This window comes from Oratosquilla oratoria, chromosome 26 (assembly GCF_046742065.1).
Source record: "Oratosquilla oratoria isolate Oo_2021 chromosome 26, ASM4674206v1, whole genome shotgun sequence".
In the NCBI taxonomy this organism is placed as follows: domain Eukaryota; kingdom Metazoa; phylum Arthropoda; class Malacostraca; order Stomatopoda; family Squillidae; genus Oratosquilla; species Oratosquilla oratoria.
In genome coordinates, this window is record NC_134802.1 from 56,476,698 (window position 1) to 56,497,290 (window position 20,593).

Sequence of the window (20,593 nt, forward strand, 5' to 3'; positions counted from 1 at the left end):
ACACACACACACACACACACACACACACACACACACACACACACACACACACACACACACACACACACACACTTCAACGAACGGACGGCATAGAAGACGTTCTGAAGAAAATTGAAGTTTCGTGGATCCCAAAGCAAAGAGAAGTGCCTATTGTATTTGCAGGGTGGGGGGAAATTGCTCGTGGGATAGTGGGAAAGTAGGGAAAGAGGAGAAGGGGAGGGATTGCTGGGGAAATGGAAGGAAATGAGGAAGGAGAAGACTTGGCCCAGGCAGACAGGCGAAAGGTAAACAAACGGCCCCCCGACCAGCTGAGTGACGATGAAATGTCTAATAAAAATGTAAAGATTAGAAGTATAGATAAGAGCAATACAGTAGAAAGTGATGAGAATATTTTCCAGGGATTTAAAGAGGGTGGAGGGACACAAACCCCCGCCCAACTGACAAGACTAGAAGAGAAGGTCGATAAGAGGATCGAGGTTGAAAAATTGGAAGAACTAGAGAAGGCGAACAAAAATTTAACTAAAGAAATAGAAGACCTAAAAAGACAGTTAAAAGAAGTAAAAAGGGAGAATGAAGAGTTAAAGATGAATAATAAAGAAAACAGAGAGGGATGGAAGGCAATTCAGGAAAACAGTAAAGATGCATTTACTGACATAATTAAACAGCAAATGAGAGAACAAACTGAAGACTCAGTTATTAAAGTGATGAGACAGAAGGAGAATATAGTAAGAGACTTAGCTGATAAAAAGAAATGTATAATTATATTAGGAATGGAAGAGAAACATAACCCAGATACAACCTCAAGAACCAATGAGGAAAATGAAAAAGTAAGCAGTTTACTAAATTTAGTTCAGGAAGATGAACCAGAAATTATGAAGGAAATTGAGGAAAAATTCAGGCTCGGAAAGTATAGTACAGATAAGAACAGACCAATTAAGATTAAATTCAGGTCACAAACGACGGCAGAGAATATCTTATCCAAAACAGGGAAACTAGCAACAAGTGAACAATATAAAAAGGTATGGATAAAAAGGGAAATGAATAAAGAGGAAAGAGAGGAAGAAAAGCAGAAAAGATTTGAAGCTAAGGAAAAAAAAACGAGAGCAGAACGGAGTCAGAGAAAGAGAGATTCTATTGGAGAGTAGTGAATATGAAACTAAGGCAGTTCGACATACAAGAAAAAAACAAAAGGGAAACAGAACACAATGGAAGTGACAGAAAACTAAGAGTGTCTTACACAAATATAGATGGATTAATAACAGGATTGAATGAGGTGAATGATTATTTGAAAGAAAAAGAACCGGACATAATGGGAATTGTAGAAACAAAATTAAACTACCACCCAACAGTGTAGGACATAATGCATATAATTATTGGATTAAAAACAGAGAGAAAAAGCAAGGGGGTGGAGTTATGTTCCTGACTAAGAAGGATATAAACGTGAGGGGTGTCATATATGGGAAGAATACAGTAGAGATGATTATGATAGAAGTGGAAGACAGAGATAAGAAGAGCAGAAAATTTGTGATAAATTATGTGCCTCCGAAAACAGCCTCATGGGAGGAGAGTGAACATAAAAGTATGTTAGAGGACACAAAGATAACATAAAATAAAATAATGGAAGATGGAGGAAGAATAGTTATGATGGGCGACTTTAATTGCAAAGAAATCTGCTGGGAAGAAATGACAGTAAAGGGTGGAGACGGCTCATGGGGAAACGCTCTACTTGAGATGATTACTGACCATACAATGACACAATGGATACAGGAGAACACTAGGTATAGAAATGAGGAAGAAACATCGAGACTAGACTTAATTATTACATCTGAACCTAGAATAGTGGACAAGATTGAATATAAAACACCAATAAGTAAAAGTGACCACATATTGATTGAACTGGAACTTAATGAAGAAAAATATATGAAAAGAAATGAGCAATGTAGAAAAGGAAGAATGATGTATGAAAAAACAAACTTTGATAAAATAAGAGAATTCTTTCAACAAGAAAACTGGGAAGAAATATACAAAGAAGAAACAACAGTGGAAGAGAAATGGAATATTTTGACGAAAACTTACAAAAAAGGAGTAGAAAAAAATGTCCCAAGACAAAAACAAGTAAAAGAATATGTAAAGTGCTGGTACAACAAAAGTTGTAGGGAGTTAAAAGACAAAAGAGACAAAGCCTGGACCAGATGGAAAAAAGACAGAAGACCTGAAAAATGGAAAATATATACCGGTTATAGAAATGAATATGTACAAACGTTCAGAGAGGAAAAGAGAAAATATGAAAAAGATGCCATAGAAAAGTGTAAAGATCAACCAAAACTATTCTACAGATTTGTAAATAATAAACTGAAAAACAAACAAGACTTGGAGAAATTAAGACAAGGGGGAGTTGAATACACTGAGGAAATGGAAATGGCGGAAATTATGAACAAACATTTTAAATCAGTGTTTACAAGGGAGAACATACAACCTGAAGAGATTGAATGGAAAGAGAAAGTCCCCCCTATGGAAGAAATAGAAGTAACAAAGAATGAAATATTGACACACTTGAGTAATCTTGATGTCAGAAAATCGCATGGACCAGATGAAATAGCAAACTGGATTCTGAAAGAATGCAGGAATGAACTGACAGACAAAATACATAGCATACTAAACAGTTCCTTGAAAGAAGGAAAAGTTCCAGAAGATTGGAAAAAAGCAAATATAGTACCTATATATAAAGGAGGAAATAAAGAAGAACCTACCAACTATAGACCAGTCTCTCTAACAAGTACAATAGCAAAAATTTGTGAAAGAATTATCAAAAGTAGATGGGTAAAATATTTAGAAAAAAAAAGTGTTAAATCCAAGGCAATTTGGATTCAGACAAGGACGATCATGCGTCACCAATTTAATATGTTTCTATTCAAGGCTAATAGATATAATACAAGAAAGAGATGGATGGGCGGACTGTGCATTTCTAGACCTAAAGAAAGCGTTTGACAAAGTACCACATAAGAAGTTGCTTAAGAAACTAGAAACTGAAGGAGGAATACAGGGAAAACTACTAAATTGGATTGAAGACTTTTTGCAAGAAAGAAAAATGAGAGTAGTGATAAGAGACCAGCACTCAAACTGGGATAAAGTAATAAGCGGTGTTCCGCAGGGAACAGTACTGGCCCCAATAATGTTTGCTATATATATTAATGATATGGATGAAGCAATTGAAAGCTATATGAGCTTCTTTGCAGATGATGCAAAACTACTAAAAAAGAGTGAAAACAGAAGAAGATTGTGAATCACTACAGAGAGATCTATATAAAGTACAGGAATGGAATAGGAAGTGGGAGATGGAGTTCAATACAAAAAATGTAGTATAATGGAATTTGGAAAAAGCAAAAACAGAATAACAGGAGCATATAATTTGGGAGAAAAAGGAATAAAAAAAAGTAAAAAATGAGAAGGACCTGGGAGTCATTGTTATGAATAATATGTCACCTGAGAAACATATAAATAAGATTTTTGGAGAAACTTATAATTTAATAAGAACAATCAAAGTTGCATTTACATACCTGGATGAAGAAATGGTGAAGAAAATCCTAATCACCCTGATAAGACCAAGATTGGAATAAGCAGCAACGATATGGTCACCAAGTACAAAAAAATGTGATGAGAAAGTGGTGTGTGCAAAAACAATACATGAATTTAAAAATAGTTTAGATAAAATGAGATATTAAGACGGGACCTCACGAGCATAGCTCCCCTTCCCGTAAAATACAACTAGGTAAACACACACACACACACACACACACACACACACACACACACACATTATATATATATCTATATATCTATCTATCTATCTATCTATATATATATATATATATATATCTATATATATATATATATATATATATATATATATATTATACATCTACACTGAATGGATATATATATATATATATATATATATATATATATATATATATATATATATATATATATATATACATTCTTTTATGTTAGCATCTAGTTTCAAGGATCTGATATCTTTAACGGCGTTCCTCAATTGTACTTTCGCCATAGTCCCTAGTCCATGCAGTGGCGTAGCTAGGGGGGGATAGGGGCGGCACTTTTTGAGGGGCGGCATTTTTGGTCTTTGTATGATTGATATAAAATTACGTTAATCAGTCTCTCATCGGTGTCAGTTTTTTCTACGTTATTAAGCATAATAAAGCGTGACAGATTGCAAGCGTGTTAACATCGATTTATTGGACGGGTATACATGGGTGACAATTAACATGCTCTGCACAGAAATTGGAATAGGCTACTGTTACGAGTTAATATGTATAGGCTACTGAATTTTTTTTTTCGGCTAAACTACGTTTAGTATCAAACTGATTAAAATTATTCAAGGAATCATCATAATGTAATATGTAATTACGTATTGTATTTTTTTGTTTGTAATTTATGTGTATATACATGTAAAGTCATGTATATAATATTTTTTATATGTATTATCTTATACTTGATTTGTTTATGGTGAAATAAAGATATTAATGAATAATCATTAGCATTAAATCATTCCTTTTAAAGGATATATTAACATCAACTGTCAATCAAACACACACACACACACACACATATATATATACATATCCTTTAAGAAGTTAATGTGCCACCAACCGCCCCTAATCGCTCACGAAAAAGCGCGCTGGCAATAGCCTTCTTTTATACACTACTATCTTTTCATATTCTTATAGACATTCTTCCCCTCCCACAAAAACCGATCCCGCGCTATCCTAGGGTGACAATTCTTCATGTGGACCATCCTGGGTTTACGATTCTTCGGTTGTATAAGTTATTTAACCTAACCTAACCTAACGTAACCTTATCTTATCTTCAGGTGGGATCTCATGGAGTGACGAATCTTCACGTGGGCGTTCTGGAGTGACAATTCTCCATGTGTGTTATGCAGTCACCTTACTGGACAGGAATTTGGCAAACAATATAACGAAAGTGGCCTGTGCAGGGGGCAGTTATGAGGTCCTTAATATAGGTTTGGACGCAGTTATATACTTCTGAGTGTCCAGGATACAAGAAAAGCTCAATTTCTGTGCCGTTGAGGTCCAAATAAGGAGAAAGGTTGTCCTTGCGGGAAATCCCGACGTGGATTTGGGCCGTCACCGCGAAGCTAGTTATTACCGCAACCTGGTTCCTGGTTCTGGGCACCATCAAGGACCCTCCCAGCTTCTCGCACTCGAGTTTCCCCGTGACCCAGTCCATTGTCGTGCCCAGAAGGACGAGTCTGCTCCCCGGGTATATCTCCAAGATGTAGAGATTGAAGTCTGGCGAAGGGGGAGTTTGTCGCGACGAGTAGTAAGGAGAGGTGAAGACTTGGCAGTTTCTCAGGGTCGCGTCGTACCCGAAGGCGGTACAGCCCGAGGTGTTGCTGCAGTTCCGTGCACACCTGAAGAGATCGAAAAGGGGGAGATTAGTAAAAGAAAAAAGAAAGAAGAAAATACACACACACACACACACACACACACACACACACACACACACACACACACACACACACACACACACACACACACACACACACACACACACACACACACACACACACACACAAAGGATTACAAAGGCGGAGCATGCCGACAGGAGACCTTTTGATCCATATCTAGGTCGGATGCGAAAAAAAGAATCATATTAATAATAAAATAATAAATAAAAACTATAACAATGTTAATAACAAATAAAATACATAAATAAATGCATAGGTATAGTTAAATAATAAACAAACAGGTAAATAGTAAATAATAATAAATTGACATATAACTAATAATAAATGAAAATCAGACAGACAAATGATAACAAAACAAAAACAAATAATATAAGATAAATTATAATCATTACAGCATCTTACTTAGGTATTTATCTAAATGATTCTTAAGTTTCGAACTGAACTACATTGCACTACCTGTGCAGGAAGTTTATTCCATTCATTAACTACACGGTTGGCAAAGTTGTTTCTACCTACTTCCAAATTGAATCTATTTCCGGACAGTTTGAGACCATTGTTTCTTGTCTGATTTTCATTCAATGTGAAAATGTTGTCACTTTTGATGTCAATTCCCTTTAAAATCTTAAAGACCTGTATCAAGTCTCCTCTGAGTCTACGCTTTTTTAGGGAAAACAGATTCATGTGTTTTAATCGATTTTCGTATGATTTATTTTTGATATTTGGAATCAGTTTTGTGGCTCGCCGTTGTACTTTTTCCAGTCTGTCAATGTCTTTAATGAGATTCGGTGACCATACGGAAACAGCATATTCCAAATGTGGACGAACTAACGATTTATATAGCTTGTTAATGAGTGATGGACTTTTGAAATAAAAAGATCGCGCAATCAGTCCCACAATCTTATTTGCTTTCTCAGAGGCTGAAATACACTGCTTGGATGATCTGAGGTCGTTAATGATAATTAATTACGCCGAGATCTTTTTCACTATCCCCTTTTGTTAACGAATTTCCAAATAACTTGTAATCGTACTTACTGTTATTTTTACCTATGTGCATTACCTTGCATTTACTTGTGTTAAATTTCCTTAGCCACTTTTCAGACCATTGCTGTAATTGATCTAAATCTTCTTGAATATCTAATTGGTTTGAGTGATCATTTGCCACTCCGCACAGTTTTGTATCATCAGCAAATTTGGAAACAGTAGGTTTTAGTCCATGGTCTATATCATTTATATATACTATGAATAGAAGTGGACCAAGAACGGAACCCTGAGGAACTCCACTTGCAACACTTTTCCATCCAGAAGTTTTTCCATTTAAAACAACTCTCTGTTTTCGACCATTCAACCAATTACTAGTCCAACCTAATAGGCTACCACTTATTCCATGCAAAGCTAATTTAGTAAGTAGTCTTTCGTGTGGGACGGTATCAAAAGCTTTTGCAAAGTCTAGATGTATTAAATCTATATTGCATCTTTTGTCATAATTCGAGATAACTGTGTTGTAGAATTCGAGTAAGTTAGTCACGCAAGAACGTTTCCGTCTGAAACCATGCTGGCTACCATTTATCAAACGGTTACTTTCTAAATGATGTTCGATAGCATCTCTAATGATAGTTTCCATTATTTTTCCTACGATTGAAGTCAAACTTATAGGCCTATAGTTATTTGGCTTCTTTTTGTCACACACACACACACACACACACACACACACACACACACACACACACACACACACACACACACACACACACACACACACACACACACACATATATATATATATATATATACATATATATACATATATATATTTATATATATATAAATATATATACAGTATATATATATATATATACATATATATAGTATATATATATATACATATATATATATATATATATTTATATATATATACAGTATATATATATATATATACCTATATATATAGTATATATATATATATACATACATATATAGTATATATATATATATACATATATATATATATATATATATATATATATATATATATATATATCTATATATAAAATCAGCCTTCCTGAGTTCACTGCTGAACAAAGGCATCCTTCATGGTTCACACGACTATGCCATCCTCTTCCACGTCACTCCTACAAACTTCTCGATCTTTTCTCTCCACCTGGCTGGTGTCCCTCTTCCACGCTTCCCATCTCGCGGCATCCACTCAGTAACACACTTGCTCCATCCCGCATCAGTCGTTCGCATTAACCAAGGTACGAAAGCGCTCGGTCTCATCTCTGTTACTTTCCTAGTGTTTTTTCTGCATGTACGTGTATATATATATATATATGTATATATATATATATATATATATATATATATATATATATTTCTATCTATTCATTTATTTATTTATTCTATTTTATCTTATTTTATTTTTCACTTATCTATTTATTTATTTATTTATTTATTTTTTTTTTTTTTTTTTTTTTTTTTTGTCATCTCCGAAGTCTGGCGGTAGGGAGGTGAGACCCAAGAAAGCATTCAATCCCCTCCTCCACACACACACACACACAAACGCGCACATACACACGCACACACACACACACACACACACACACACACACACACACACACACAAACACACACACACACAAACGTCGGTCGGGGTGGCAGTGAAATCTTCAAAATTACGAGGATCACAGCGACAAGGAAGTACCTGTGTTGTATTAATAGGGAAGGGGAAAGCTCGTGGTGTAGTGGGAAGTTGAAGAAAAAGGAGAATGGGAGGGATTACTGAGGGAAATGGAAGGAAATGAGGAAGGGGACGAACGGGCCCCGGATTTTAGGAGAAACGTAAACAAACCGGGGGACAGAATACACAGACGAACAACAAGGAAGCAGAGGTGTCAAGAGCAGAAATATAGATAATAGCAGCTCAATGGAAAGAGAAGATAACTGCTTTTATGGATTTAATGAGAGAGGAGGTGACAACCTCCCCCGACTAGTAAATCTAGAGGAGAAACTAAAAAAAAAAAAAAAAAAAAAAAAAAAAAAAAAAAAAAAAAAAAAAAAAAAAAAAAAAAAAAAAATTATATATATATGGAGGGTTAGGTTTGACCAATTAACTCTAAATGCCGAGAAAATTGATAAACTGGAAAAACTAAGAAAAGAGAATCAAAATCCAACTAAGGAAGTAGAAGAATTAAAAAGACAGTTAAGAGAAGTAAAGGAAGAGAATGAGGAATTAAAGAGGAATAATAAAATAAAGAGTCCATAGCAAAACAGGTAAGTGGTTGGAAAAAAGTACATGAGGACAATAAAATGGAATTTAGAGGTATAATGGAACAGCAGATGAAAGAACAAACTACGGACACAGTTATTAAAGTGATGAGGAAGAAGGAGAATATAGTAAGAGACTTAGCGGATAAAAAGAAATGTATAATTATATTAGAGATGGAAGAGAAGTATAATCAAAATAGTACTACAAGAATGAAGGATGAAAAGGAAAAAGTAAATGATATATCAGAAGTAGTTCAAGAAGATGAACAAAAAAACGGGAAACAAATAGAAGAAATTTATAGGCTCGCGAAATACAGTACAGATAAGACCAGACTAATTAAGGTTAAATTCAGGTCACAAACGACAGCAGAAAATATCTTAGCAAAACCAGGGAAACTAGCAGACAGTGAGCATTATAAAAAGGTATGGATAAAAAGAGAAATGAATAAAGAGGAAAGAGAGGATGAGAAAACAAAAAGACTAGAAGCTAAGGAAAAAGAAAAAACGAAAAAAAGAACAGAGACAGAAAAAGAGAAATTCTATTGGAGAGAAGTGAATATGAAAGCGAGGAAATGGTTCATAGCAGAGGAAAACAGAAGGGAAACGGAAAACACAATAGAAGTAGCAGAAAATTAAAAGTGTCTTACACAAACATGTATGGCTTAATAACAGGCTTGAACGAACTGAATGATTATCTGAAGGAAAAAGAGCTGGACATAATGGGAATTGTAGAGACAAATTTGAAAGGTCCACTACCATTCAACAGTGTAGGACAAGGTGCATATAATTATTGGATTAGAAACAGAGAGGTAAAAGAAGGGGATGGGGTTATGTTCCAGACTATGAAGGATATAAATGTGAGGAATGTCACATATGGAAAGAATAGAGATGATTATGATGGAAGTGGAGGACAGGGATGGGAAGAGCAGGAAGTTTGTAGTAAATTATGTGCCTCCTAAAACGGCTTCATAGGAAGAGAGTGAACATAAAAGTATGTTAGAAGACACAAGGATAACATTAGATAAGATAATGGAAGATGGAGGAAGAATAGTTATAATGGGCGGCTTTATTTGTAAAGAAATCTGCTGGGAAGAGATGACAGTGCAAGGGGGAGACGACCTATGGGGAAATGTACTACTTGATATGATTATAGGACATACAATGACGCAATAGATTCAAGAGAACACTAGGTATAGAAATGAGGAAGAACCATCAATATTGGACCTAATAATCACATCAGAACCTGAAATAGTGAACAAGATTGAATATAAGACACCAATAAGTAAAAGTGACCACATATTGGTTGAACTGGAACTAAATGAGGAAAAATACATGAAAAAAGAACAATATAGAAAGGGAAGATTGATGTATGAAAAAACAAATTTTGATAAAGTAAGAGAATTCTTTTAAAAAGCAGACTGGGAAAGAATACACAAGGAGGAAACAACAGTAGAAGAGAAATGGAATATTTTGACAAAAAATTATAAAACGTGCAAAAGTATGTCCCAAGACAAAAACAAGAAAATGAATATGTAAAGTGCTGGTACAACAAAAGTTGTAGGGAGTTAAAAGACAAAAGAGATAAAGCTTGGTTAAAATGGAAAAAAAGACAAAAGATCTGAAAAATGGAAAATATATACTATTTATAGAAATTAATATGTACAAGTGTGCACAGAAGAAAAGAGAAAATACGAAAAAGATGTCATAAAAATGTAAACTATTTTACAGATTTGTAAACAACAAACTGAAATGTAAACAAGAATTAGAGAAACTACGACAAGGAGGAGTTGAATACACAGAGGAAATAGAAATGGCAGAAATTATGAACAAGCATTTTAAATCGGTGTTTACAAGGGAGAACATGCAACCTAGAGATATCGAATGGGAGGAGAAAGTCCCCCCTATGAAAGGGATAGAAGTATCAAGGAATGAAATATATATAAATAATGAAACCCTAGAGTAATATAGACGTCAGGAAATCGCATGGACCAGATGAAATAGTAAACTGAATTTTGAGAGAATGCAGGAATGAACTAACAGACAAAATACATAGCCTAATAAACAGTTCATTGAAAGAAGGAAAAGCTCCAAAAGATTGGGAAAGAGCAAATATAGTACAAATATATAAAGGGGAAAACAAGGAAGTCCCTACTTACTATAGACCGGTCTCTCTAACAAGTACGATAGCAAAACATTGTGAAAGAATTATCCAAAGTAGATGGGTAAGGCATTTGGAAAAAACAACTTACTAAATCCAAGGCAATTTGGATTCAGACAAGGACGATCATGCGTCACAAACTTAATGTGTTTCTATTCAAGACTAATAGATGTAATACAAGAAAGAGATGGATGGGCTGATTGTGCATTTCTAGACCTGAAAAAAGGTTTTGATAAGGTGCCACATAAGTTGCTTAAGAAATTAGAAACTGCAGGAGGAATATAGGACAAACTGCTGAAGTGGATGGAAGACTTCTTGCATGAAAGAAAATGAGAGTAGAGATAAGAGACAAACACTCTAATTGGGATGAAATGATAAGTGGTGTTCCACAAGGAACAGTTCTGGCCCCAATAACGTTTGCTATATATAATAATTATATGGATAAAGGAATTGAAAGTTATATGAGCTTCTTTGCGGATGATGCAATAATTTTTAAAAAGTGAACACTGAAGATTGTGAGTCGCTGTAGAGTGATCTCAATAAAGTATGGGAATGGAGTAGGAAGTGGGAGATGGAATGCAATATTAAGAAGTGTAGTATAATGGAACTTGGATTTCTACATTAAAGAGACAAAAGTGAAAGAGAAAAGGGCGATATTGATGGAAAACTGTAACGAAGGAGTAATAAAGTACGTACCAAGACAGGGTTTACAAGAGAGGGTGTACATTAAATGCTGGTTCAACAGAAGATGCAGTGAGGCAGAAGATAGAAGAGACAAAGCTTGGAAAAATGGAGAAAAGATAAAGAAAAATCTGGAAAATGGCAAATATGTATAAACTATATAAATGAATATGAAAAAAGTGCGCAGAGAGGGAAAAATAAACTAATGAAAAAGACATTATAGAAAAATGCAAGGATCAACCCAAACTATCATATAGATATGTGAATGGTAAACTTGAAAATAAACAGGATATGGTGAAACTAGGCCAAGTAAATACAGAATACACAGAAGATCTAGAAATGGCCGAAGTCATGAACAATCACTCTAAGTCGGTTTTCACTAGAGAAAAAGTACATGCACACACACAGACACACACGGCTCGGTAGCGGATTGGTAAAGCACTGGCCTCACAAGCCAGAGAACCGGGGTTCGATTCCCCGGCCGGGTCGAGATAAGTTGGGTTTGTCTCCTTTCACGTGTAGCCCCTGTTCACCTAGCAGTGAGTAGGTACGGGACGTTAGTCAAGGAGTTGTGACCTTGCTGTCCAGGTGTGTGGTGTGTGAGTGGTCTCAGACCTAGCCAGAGATCGGCAAATAATGAGCTCTGAGCTCACTGCCGTAGGGTGGTGTCTGGCTGTCTCGACAGAGACTGCAGCAGATCTGAGGTGAATACACATGCAGACCGACAGACAACCAAGAAGAAAGACTCACTGAATGACGGAGGCCATCTTGTCCACGAAGGAAATTCCACGAATGCTTCCTGACTTGTACAACATCCTGAACTGCTGGTCTTGACACTGACCTTCATGCAGAACAGCTGTCAGCAGCAACAGCTGCAGCAGCAGCGTCCGGACAGCTGGTCTCATGCTTCTAGGTGGACAGCTTCCCAGGGACTCTGCAAGACGAATAAAGGAGAGGCGTAGCTTCAGGACTTCAGATGTCTGTAACTTCAGAAACTTCAAGCATTCAGGTTTTAGGGATTTAAAGACTTCAATTCAGGTGTAAGTGATTTCACGAGTTCAGCTATTTCAGGAATGATCATATTCTAGTGATTTCAGGAGTTCAGGTAAGGACTTCAGATTGAAGGATATCAGGTTTTAGTTATTTCGAATTTCAGAACTTCATAGGCTCGGTAATTCAGGATTTCAGGTTTCGGTGGTATCATGACCTCAAATTCTAAAACTTTCAGGAATTAAACTGTCAATGATTCAGGACTTCAGTGATTTCAGGATTTCAGGGTTAAGTTATTTCATAACTTCAAATTTCAGTGATTCGAGAATTTAGGTTTCAATGACCTAGGAGTTAATGTTTAAGTGATTTCAGGTCTTTCAGGACTCAGCGATGTCAGGTTTCAGTGATTCAGGACTTCAGAAATATATTATTCCAGGAACTCAACTGCCAGTGATTTCAGGACTTCACCATTCATTATTCCAGGACATCAAATTATAATGTTAATAACAACAGTAATGATGATAATGATAAATAGATAAATATAGTAATGAAAACAAAAATAAAATAAAATATATAAATAGGCACAATAAATAAAAAAGAATAATTAATTAGATAGATAAGCAAGTAAATAAATACATTCAAATAGAATTAAATCACACGACCGTGAGAACATTAATCGAATTCCAAAGGAAAAACCTAATCCCACGGGAAATATATTTCTACGATGTTTTAATTTTCACAATTAGTTCATCATTAATGTTTCCGTTCCCACGTCTTTTCTAGAAGTTCCACAAATTCCCTTTGGTGGTTTGTTATCTTCCTATTGAATTAACTTAATTTTCAGGAGTTAGATCAAATCGTCAAAAACCTTTAATGAGTCATTTTTTTTTTATTGAAATAGATTACAATCCTTTAAATTTGTACTGAGGGAAGTCGTCGGTTTGAATCACGTCCCAGATAGATGTTAGATAATAAAACTTTAACAATTGAAGAAAAAACAATCATAATGAAAAATATAAATAAATAAATAAATAAATAGGTGAATAGATAATAAAATAAACAGATAAATAAATTAATATATATATATATATGTATATATATATATACATATATATATATATATATATATATATATATATATACATATATATATATATATATATATATATATATATATATATATATATATACAATATTGGTCCTATTTGAGTGATGCTATCGTTTAGGCTGAAAATTATGAGTGATGAGTATAAACTATGAAACCAAATAGTGAAATTGAGACCAAAATATAACAACAGGCTATCAAGACATGCCTGAAAAAATTACATATATCTTCAACAAAAACACTTGAAATATATATATATATATATATATATATATATATATATATATATATATATATATATATATATATATACATATTTAATTAAATAAGAATAATGATAAAAAAAATATTCTTACTGATTCGAAAGCGACTTCAGGAGCTCTTGACAGAACACCTCTTGAGCCTCCACCAGCTTGTAAGAAACTGTCTCTGCACTAGCTGGTGAGTGTATCTCGTGGTCCCGTTTGAGATATTGTCATTGGGTGTGACATTCAGATGTCGTCTAGTCCCTCCCTTGATGGTGATGTCTTGTCACGCGCAAAACGCGTCGACTCAATAAGTCGATGATGTCTTTCAAGTTTGTGGGTGACGCCTTTAGGTCGACGTTGACATACAAGTTATGTTTTTTGTTTTCGTCCCAATCTGATTTCAGATCGCCCCGTTGCTAGATTCCTTGATTAGTTTATTTGCTGTGTCTTCAGCCCTTCTCTCAACTTCCACATTCTGTACAGTAATACATAAGTCCTGAGTTACCATTGTTGTTTATCAGTGATATATTTGCTAACTGTTCTTTTTTTTGACGTTTGGGTGTTATTCCTAGTTCAGTATAAAGTGACTTAGTGTTTCAACGTTGTTTCAACAGTTTTTCGCAGAATAGACATAGATCATTTTAATTTACAAATCTGTTACTGATACGAAGTGGTAGAGAATTACTTCTGCATCTCATTAAAATAATGGATGCTTCATCGTTGTCAGAGAACTCAAATTCATTTACGTTCTTTATGCGAGATGCCACACGTACTTAATTAAGCTTTCATGTCCTTTGTGGTAATTGTTGAAGCACGAATTGGTCCTCACGTGAGGTGGTTCTAAATGGGTTGTTTTCTTATGCTTGAAGTTTTTCAGGTCGTCTGTCTTGTATGGAAATACTTTTTGACAGTAAAGTATTTTTGGATAAGCAACTTGTTCCCAATATGTTTTTCATATCAACAATTTGTTAGAGCTTTTTATTGTTACTGCAGTTATCAGATTCTTCAGTTTTCTAGCTTTATCTATTCTCTCCTTCACAAACTTATCAAAGCATCTTTCTTATTGGCTATTGTTAGTCCTAGATATTTTGTCTCGTTTGATACTTCTATCCCTCCTACATTTTCCATGTCCTCATTATTGTTAAAGACAATCAATTATACTATTTCCATTATCTCGTGACCAACAAGTTGTTGTCTGCCGTGTTGTCACGTACTGAATCAAAACATTCAGCACATACCGGAGGCTGTCCACTACCCTGAGTATGTTAACATGGAGTATTCTAAATGCATATTGATTTTTTCATTAAATGGTAGGTGCTATGAGTAACTGTTATACATGTAAAGAAAAGAAAAGACTTGTTAGACGATGTGGTACCTCAGGTAAGGCGACGTTGCTCCGGCTCCCGACCTAGGAATTTCCTTTTCTTGTCCAAGCCTTGTAGTAATTACATAGAGAAGCTGAGTGCGCGTCTTCGGCCCGCTTGCAGCCTCTTTTAATTATACAGGTCATACAGGTAAATATAGAGAAAACGGTGTCTCCCCCGTTTTCTTTGGAGATGGTTTGATGGTTTGTACAAAGAAAATTGTCTTAAGGACATTAAGGAAAGGAATATCATAGAATCATGTTATATAAAAGCTTCATTTGAGAACAACATGAATATGAGTATGGGAATGTATAAATTAGATAACTTTGTAAAATAAAATTATTGACAGTAGCCGGGTCAAACGTCCGGCAGTGCTGAGAGTGAGGTTAGTATTAGACCTCTCCTAATTCCCCCCTAATGTGCTTCATTTTTATATATAATGTCACTGCTACCTTACTCTGTACCTTTGAAAATGTCTTAAATAGACGAAAACGTTCGGTCACCTTTCATTTTATTTTCCAAGTGGTTTTATTACACATGTATGTACCTATGCATGTATGTGTGTATCTATGCATGTATGTATGTGTGTATGTATACATGTATGTATGTATGCATGCATGTATGTATGTATGGGTGAACTTTGATTTTTTTAGACAGATCAAAAAGGCATTTCTCACTGTCAAAAGCCTTTCTAAAGTCCACTGCAAAGGCATATGGTGGTTTTCGTTGTACAAAACGCTTTTCTATGCAGTACCCTAGGAATAAGTTGTCTTCTATGAGTCTATTTTTGGTCAATCCTGTTTGTAATTACTTTTCTAACTTGTTATTTGTACTGTAGATGCCTCTCTATCTTATTCCTTATGAAAACCAAAAACAGTTTATGGACTGCATCTAGCAATGCAATCGGTTTTAGATCTGATACTACGGGTTGCTTCCAATACTTCATGAAAACATCTTTCTAGCGAATTCACCATCATTTTAGTACTTGGAACAGATCTTTTAAATTGTCAGGTCTTGGAGTTTTGTTATTCTTTGTCGTTGTGATCGCTTGGACTATTTCTTGTTTCTCAATATTTGGGTCACGCATACCGTGTTAGTAACCGGTATTCTCGCTACGACTAATGTGACAATCGCAGTGTTCTGTTCGTCTTTTGGAATATTGATATTAGTGTAATCTTGATTTCCAATATGGATGGTCATAGTGGCTTGTTTAACTCTTATGAATTTGTCTATATAGAGTTGCCTTTTTTATTGGCTCGACTTTATATCAATATTATTTGGTTGCTATTGGTATACAATTTGCCAAATGTGTTTATCTTCTTGCCCATATCTTCCGTTGGCATCTCATTTTCATTTTCGTATAAAGTTATACTCTGTTTCTTTGTTTTTATCCGCAAATAGTTTACCTGTCTCCATAACTTAGTTTAAGTTTTTGTCAGCTTTGATTTTGTTAGTAGTAACATTTTTAGAAGCTCTGTCAGTAGTAATTTTCTCATGAGCCTGTATAGCTCCTTATATTTGCCAACTTCGCCTATTTGTTTCACGTACTTCTGAAAAAAAAAATAATCTTAATTTTCTGTTCTTGCATTTTGTGCTTTCCTGTTGTATTTCTCTTTCTTTCTTTATTTGTTTATTTGATTTTATGCCTTTTATATTCATTTTGTAATCAAAACTGGTTCAGTTTGTAGTTCATTTACTGTCGTTCTTCTTATGTACTCGTATGTCTTCTGCAGATGAAGTTTAGTCGACTTTTTCATATTTTCAATTTCATTTATATCTTCTATGGGTGACTGTTTCCTTCACAACATTGCTTCTACTGTTTGTGCAAAGTGTTCACGGATATTGTTTTTGGAAATTCAGATTAAATCCATTAGATGAACAAGCATATAGGAATGAAACCTGGAGAAATAATAAGTGAATAACAAAGAAAATACATAGAGAGGTTTAACTTCCTAATTAAAAAAATTAAAAAAACGCAGATATTTTTCTGAAGTCAGAGAAACGATACATGAAACAGAAAATTTCTTTTATTGCTCCCATAGAGGTAAATTAGTGCGAACGACTGATGAGAGATGGAGCAAGTGTCTACTGAGTGGACACCGCGAGATAGGTGGGTAGCGCGGTCGTGTGAATCATGGAATGCTATGAAGGAGGCCTTTGCTCATCGGTGGACTCAGGATGGGTGATTTGATTGATTGATTGATTGACACTTATACAGGGTATTAATTTCAGTGACGACGCATCAGCGTGACCACGGGCAATGTATCTACTGCCTGAACTACTTGTATAATCCACAGAAATGTTCACTACTATCACAGTTTAATAGCTGGTTAATAAGAACCTACAGCAGCTTTTCTAACCTTTAGAATAAATTGCATGTCTCAAGGAACCCCTGCGCAAAAAAAAAAAAAAAAAAAAAAAAAAATAAAACATATACCATATTTTTCTCATTTTATTTTCATCGTAATAATAGGTTTGATAGGATGGTGTCTATTACATTATCACAATAACCAATAATATGTCATGCGTATATGAAATTAAATAATTATACGAGATTAAATAATTATATTAAATTAAATAAAAAATTAAAAGTGCATTAGTTTATCTCACTTGTTCTCGCGGAACCTTTAGGAACTTTTTGCGGAACTTTGTGGTTCCGAGGAACCCTGGTTGAGAAACGATGGCCTATAGTATAACAATAAATACAAAAAACACTTGTCATTTGATGCAACGGATAGGTATGTTCATAATGAGGTGTTCTTTTTATAGTATGTAAACAATCTAGAATAACGTATCTAACTTGTGTAAAGAATAATTAGTTTTATCTAGGAGTAACAAATAATCATAATTAACATTTTACCGGCATATTTGGGCCGAAATGAAAAATTCATCTGTATTACGTTGTAGAAATCAGTGTTTAAGCTTATGGCATCTATGAGATGTAGTCACAACATAGAGCTATTCCGGTACAAATTGATAGCTCATAACTATGTCGTGTATTCACACATCTTGTCTGTTGTTAGACATATGTAGGGAGTTGAAACTATCCTCAAAAGACGACGAAAAATTCAATATTTTCTGTCTCGCTACAGGACGCTTAGGTACTAATTATTTCAGCGGCTTTGACCCATCGTTTTTCGCTCATATTTCCGAAATAACCATTCACATCAGTATGATATATTAGCACAGACTAATTCACAACCTGCCCTAATTTTTGACGTTATAGTGCATTCACAAGGGTATTTAATTACGGCGTTTACTCTTGATATTAAGTGTGTCGTAGCCGACACCCGTGAAGTAAATCGAACAAGTGAAGTTGTGATGTCATCACAAACTACCTCGCTTATCGCAACCTAGGAGGTGTGGGCGGGTGGTGTGAGAAGGTCCAGTTCGTTCGAAGAAGAGTACTGGTCATCGGACAACATACATGAAAGTATGGAACCCGTCATCATCACCATGGACAGCGATGACGAGGATGAACTGTTTATCCATAGTGGTATGGAATGAAATAAAATGCATGTCCAGTTATTATCATAATTTCCCTATCCATCATATGTATCAACTTGTTATTGAATTCCCTTTCCGGGTGCATGGTATTCAATTATTATTACATGTTTTTTTTTTTGTTTTTTTGTTTTTTTAGAGAGAGAGAGAGAGAGAGAGAGAGAGAGAGAGAGAGAGCGAGAGAGAGAGGGGGGGGGAGGGGGAGGAGGAGGAGGAGGAGGGAGGAAATGGGGAGGAAGGAGGGAAGGGGAGGAGGATGGGATGCACGAGGTAGTTTGTGATGACGTCACAACTTCACTTGTTCGATTTACTTCACGGGTGTCGGCTGCGAGACATTTGATGTCAAGAGTAAACGCCGTAAATAAATACACTTGTGAATGCACTATAACGTCAAAAATTAGGGCAGGGTGTGAATTAAGTTGTGCTAATATATTATGCTGATGTGAATAGTTATTTCGGGAATATGAACGAAAAACGATGGGTCAAAGCCGCTGAAATACTTAGTAGGTACACAACTCATCGGAACTGAGTTGCGTGCTGTGTTTCAGAATGCAGATTAGCAGACGATGAATATTTTCGTCAAAAAGTCCATCAAAGAGTATTTTTGAGATAAGATATTTGTCTTAAACATGGTTCTTGTGAAAATGAATAACATTATAAAAGAAAAAATGTAAAGTTGTAACTGGGCTTGGTGGTTGCTCTTTAATTTCATGAAATAGAACGATTAGCATACAAATTTACTCTTTTTTTAATCACAGCTGAAGCGTTATTGTTTTATAGGTAAATGTGGTTATTTTACTTTTGGCTATTTTAATGTGCTTTCCATGGATTATTGAGTGTATAGGTTCCATGCAATCAAAATGTTAGGGTAGCGTTCACCAAATTTTACCATGGTGTCGTCAGAACTATCATGGTTTCTGCGAATGCTCGCCAGATTTTTAATTAATTAATTTATTATTATTTTTGTTGTTGTTCTATATTTATATCTATATATATATATATTATATCTTCATGTGGACCATCCTGGGTTTACGATTCTTCGGTTGTATAAGTTGATGCTATTAAGCATAACCCTTATTTAACCTAACCTAACCTAACGTAACCTTATCTTATCTTCAGGTGGGATCTCATGGGGTGACGACTCTTCACGTGGGCGTTCTGGAGTGACAATTCTCCATGTGTGTTATGCAGTCACCTTACTGGACAGGAATTTGGCAAACAACATCACGAGCGTAGCCTGTGCAGGGGACAGTCATGAGGTCCTTATAATAGGTTTGGACGCAGTTATATACTTCTGAGTGTCCAGGTGACAAGAAAAGCTCAATTTCTGTGCCGTTGAGGTCCAAATAAGGAGAAAGGTTGTCCTTGCGGGAAATCCCGACGTGGATTTGGAGCTTCACCGCGAAGCTAGTTATTACCGCAACCTGGTTCCTGGTTCTGGGCACCATCAAGGACCCTCCCAGCTTCTCGCACTCGAGTTTCCCCGTGACCCAGTCCATTGTCGTGCCCAGAAGGACGAGTCTGCTCCCCGGGTATATCTCCAAGATGTAGAGATTGAAGTCTGGCGAAGGGGGAGTTTGTCGCGACGAGTAGTAAGGAGAGGTGAAGACTTGGCAGTTTCTCAGGGTCGCGTCGTACCCGAAGGCGGTACAGCCCCTGGTGTTGCTGCAGTTCCGTGCACACCTGAAGAGATCGAAAAGGGGGAGATTAGTAAAAGAAAAAAGAAAGAAGAAAATACACACACACACACACACACACACACACACACAC

General features: G+C 35.5%; 1 protein-coding gene across 1 annotated transcript in view; it reads right to left on the bottom strand.

The window, feature by feature from the left end:
- Nucleotides 1–19,919: 19,919 nt before the first annotated feature.
- LOC143039234 (uncharacterized) overlaps nucleotides 19,920–20,593 on the bottom strand; it is a 7,484-nt gene continuing 6,810 nt past the window's right edge. The window contains exon 2 of the mRNA XM_076209104.1: nucleotides 19,920–20,506. Within this exon, the coding sequence (XP_076065219.1) occupies nucleotides 20,020–20,506 (487 nt within the window). The 3' untranslated portion in view covers nucleotides 19,920–20,019. The remainder of the gene's footprint in view (nucleotides 20,507–20,593) is intronic.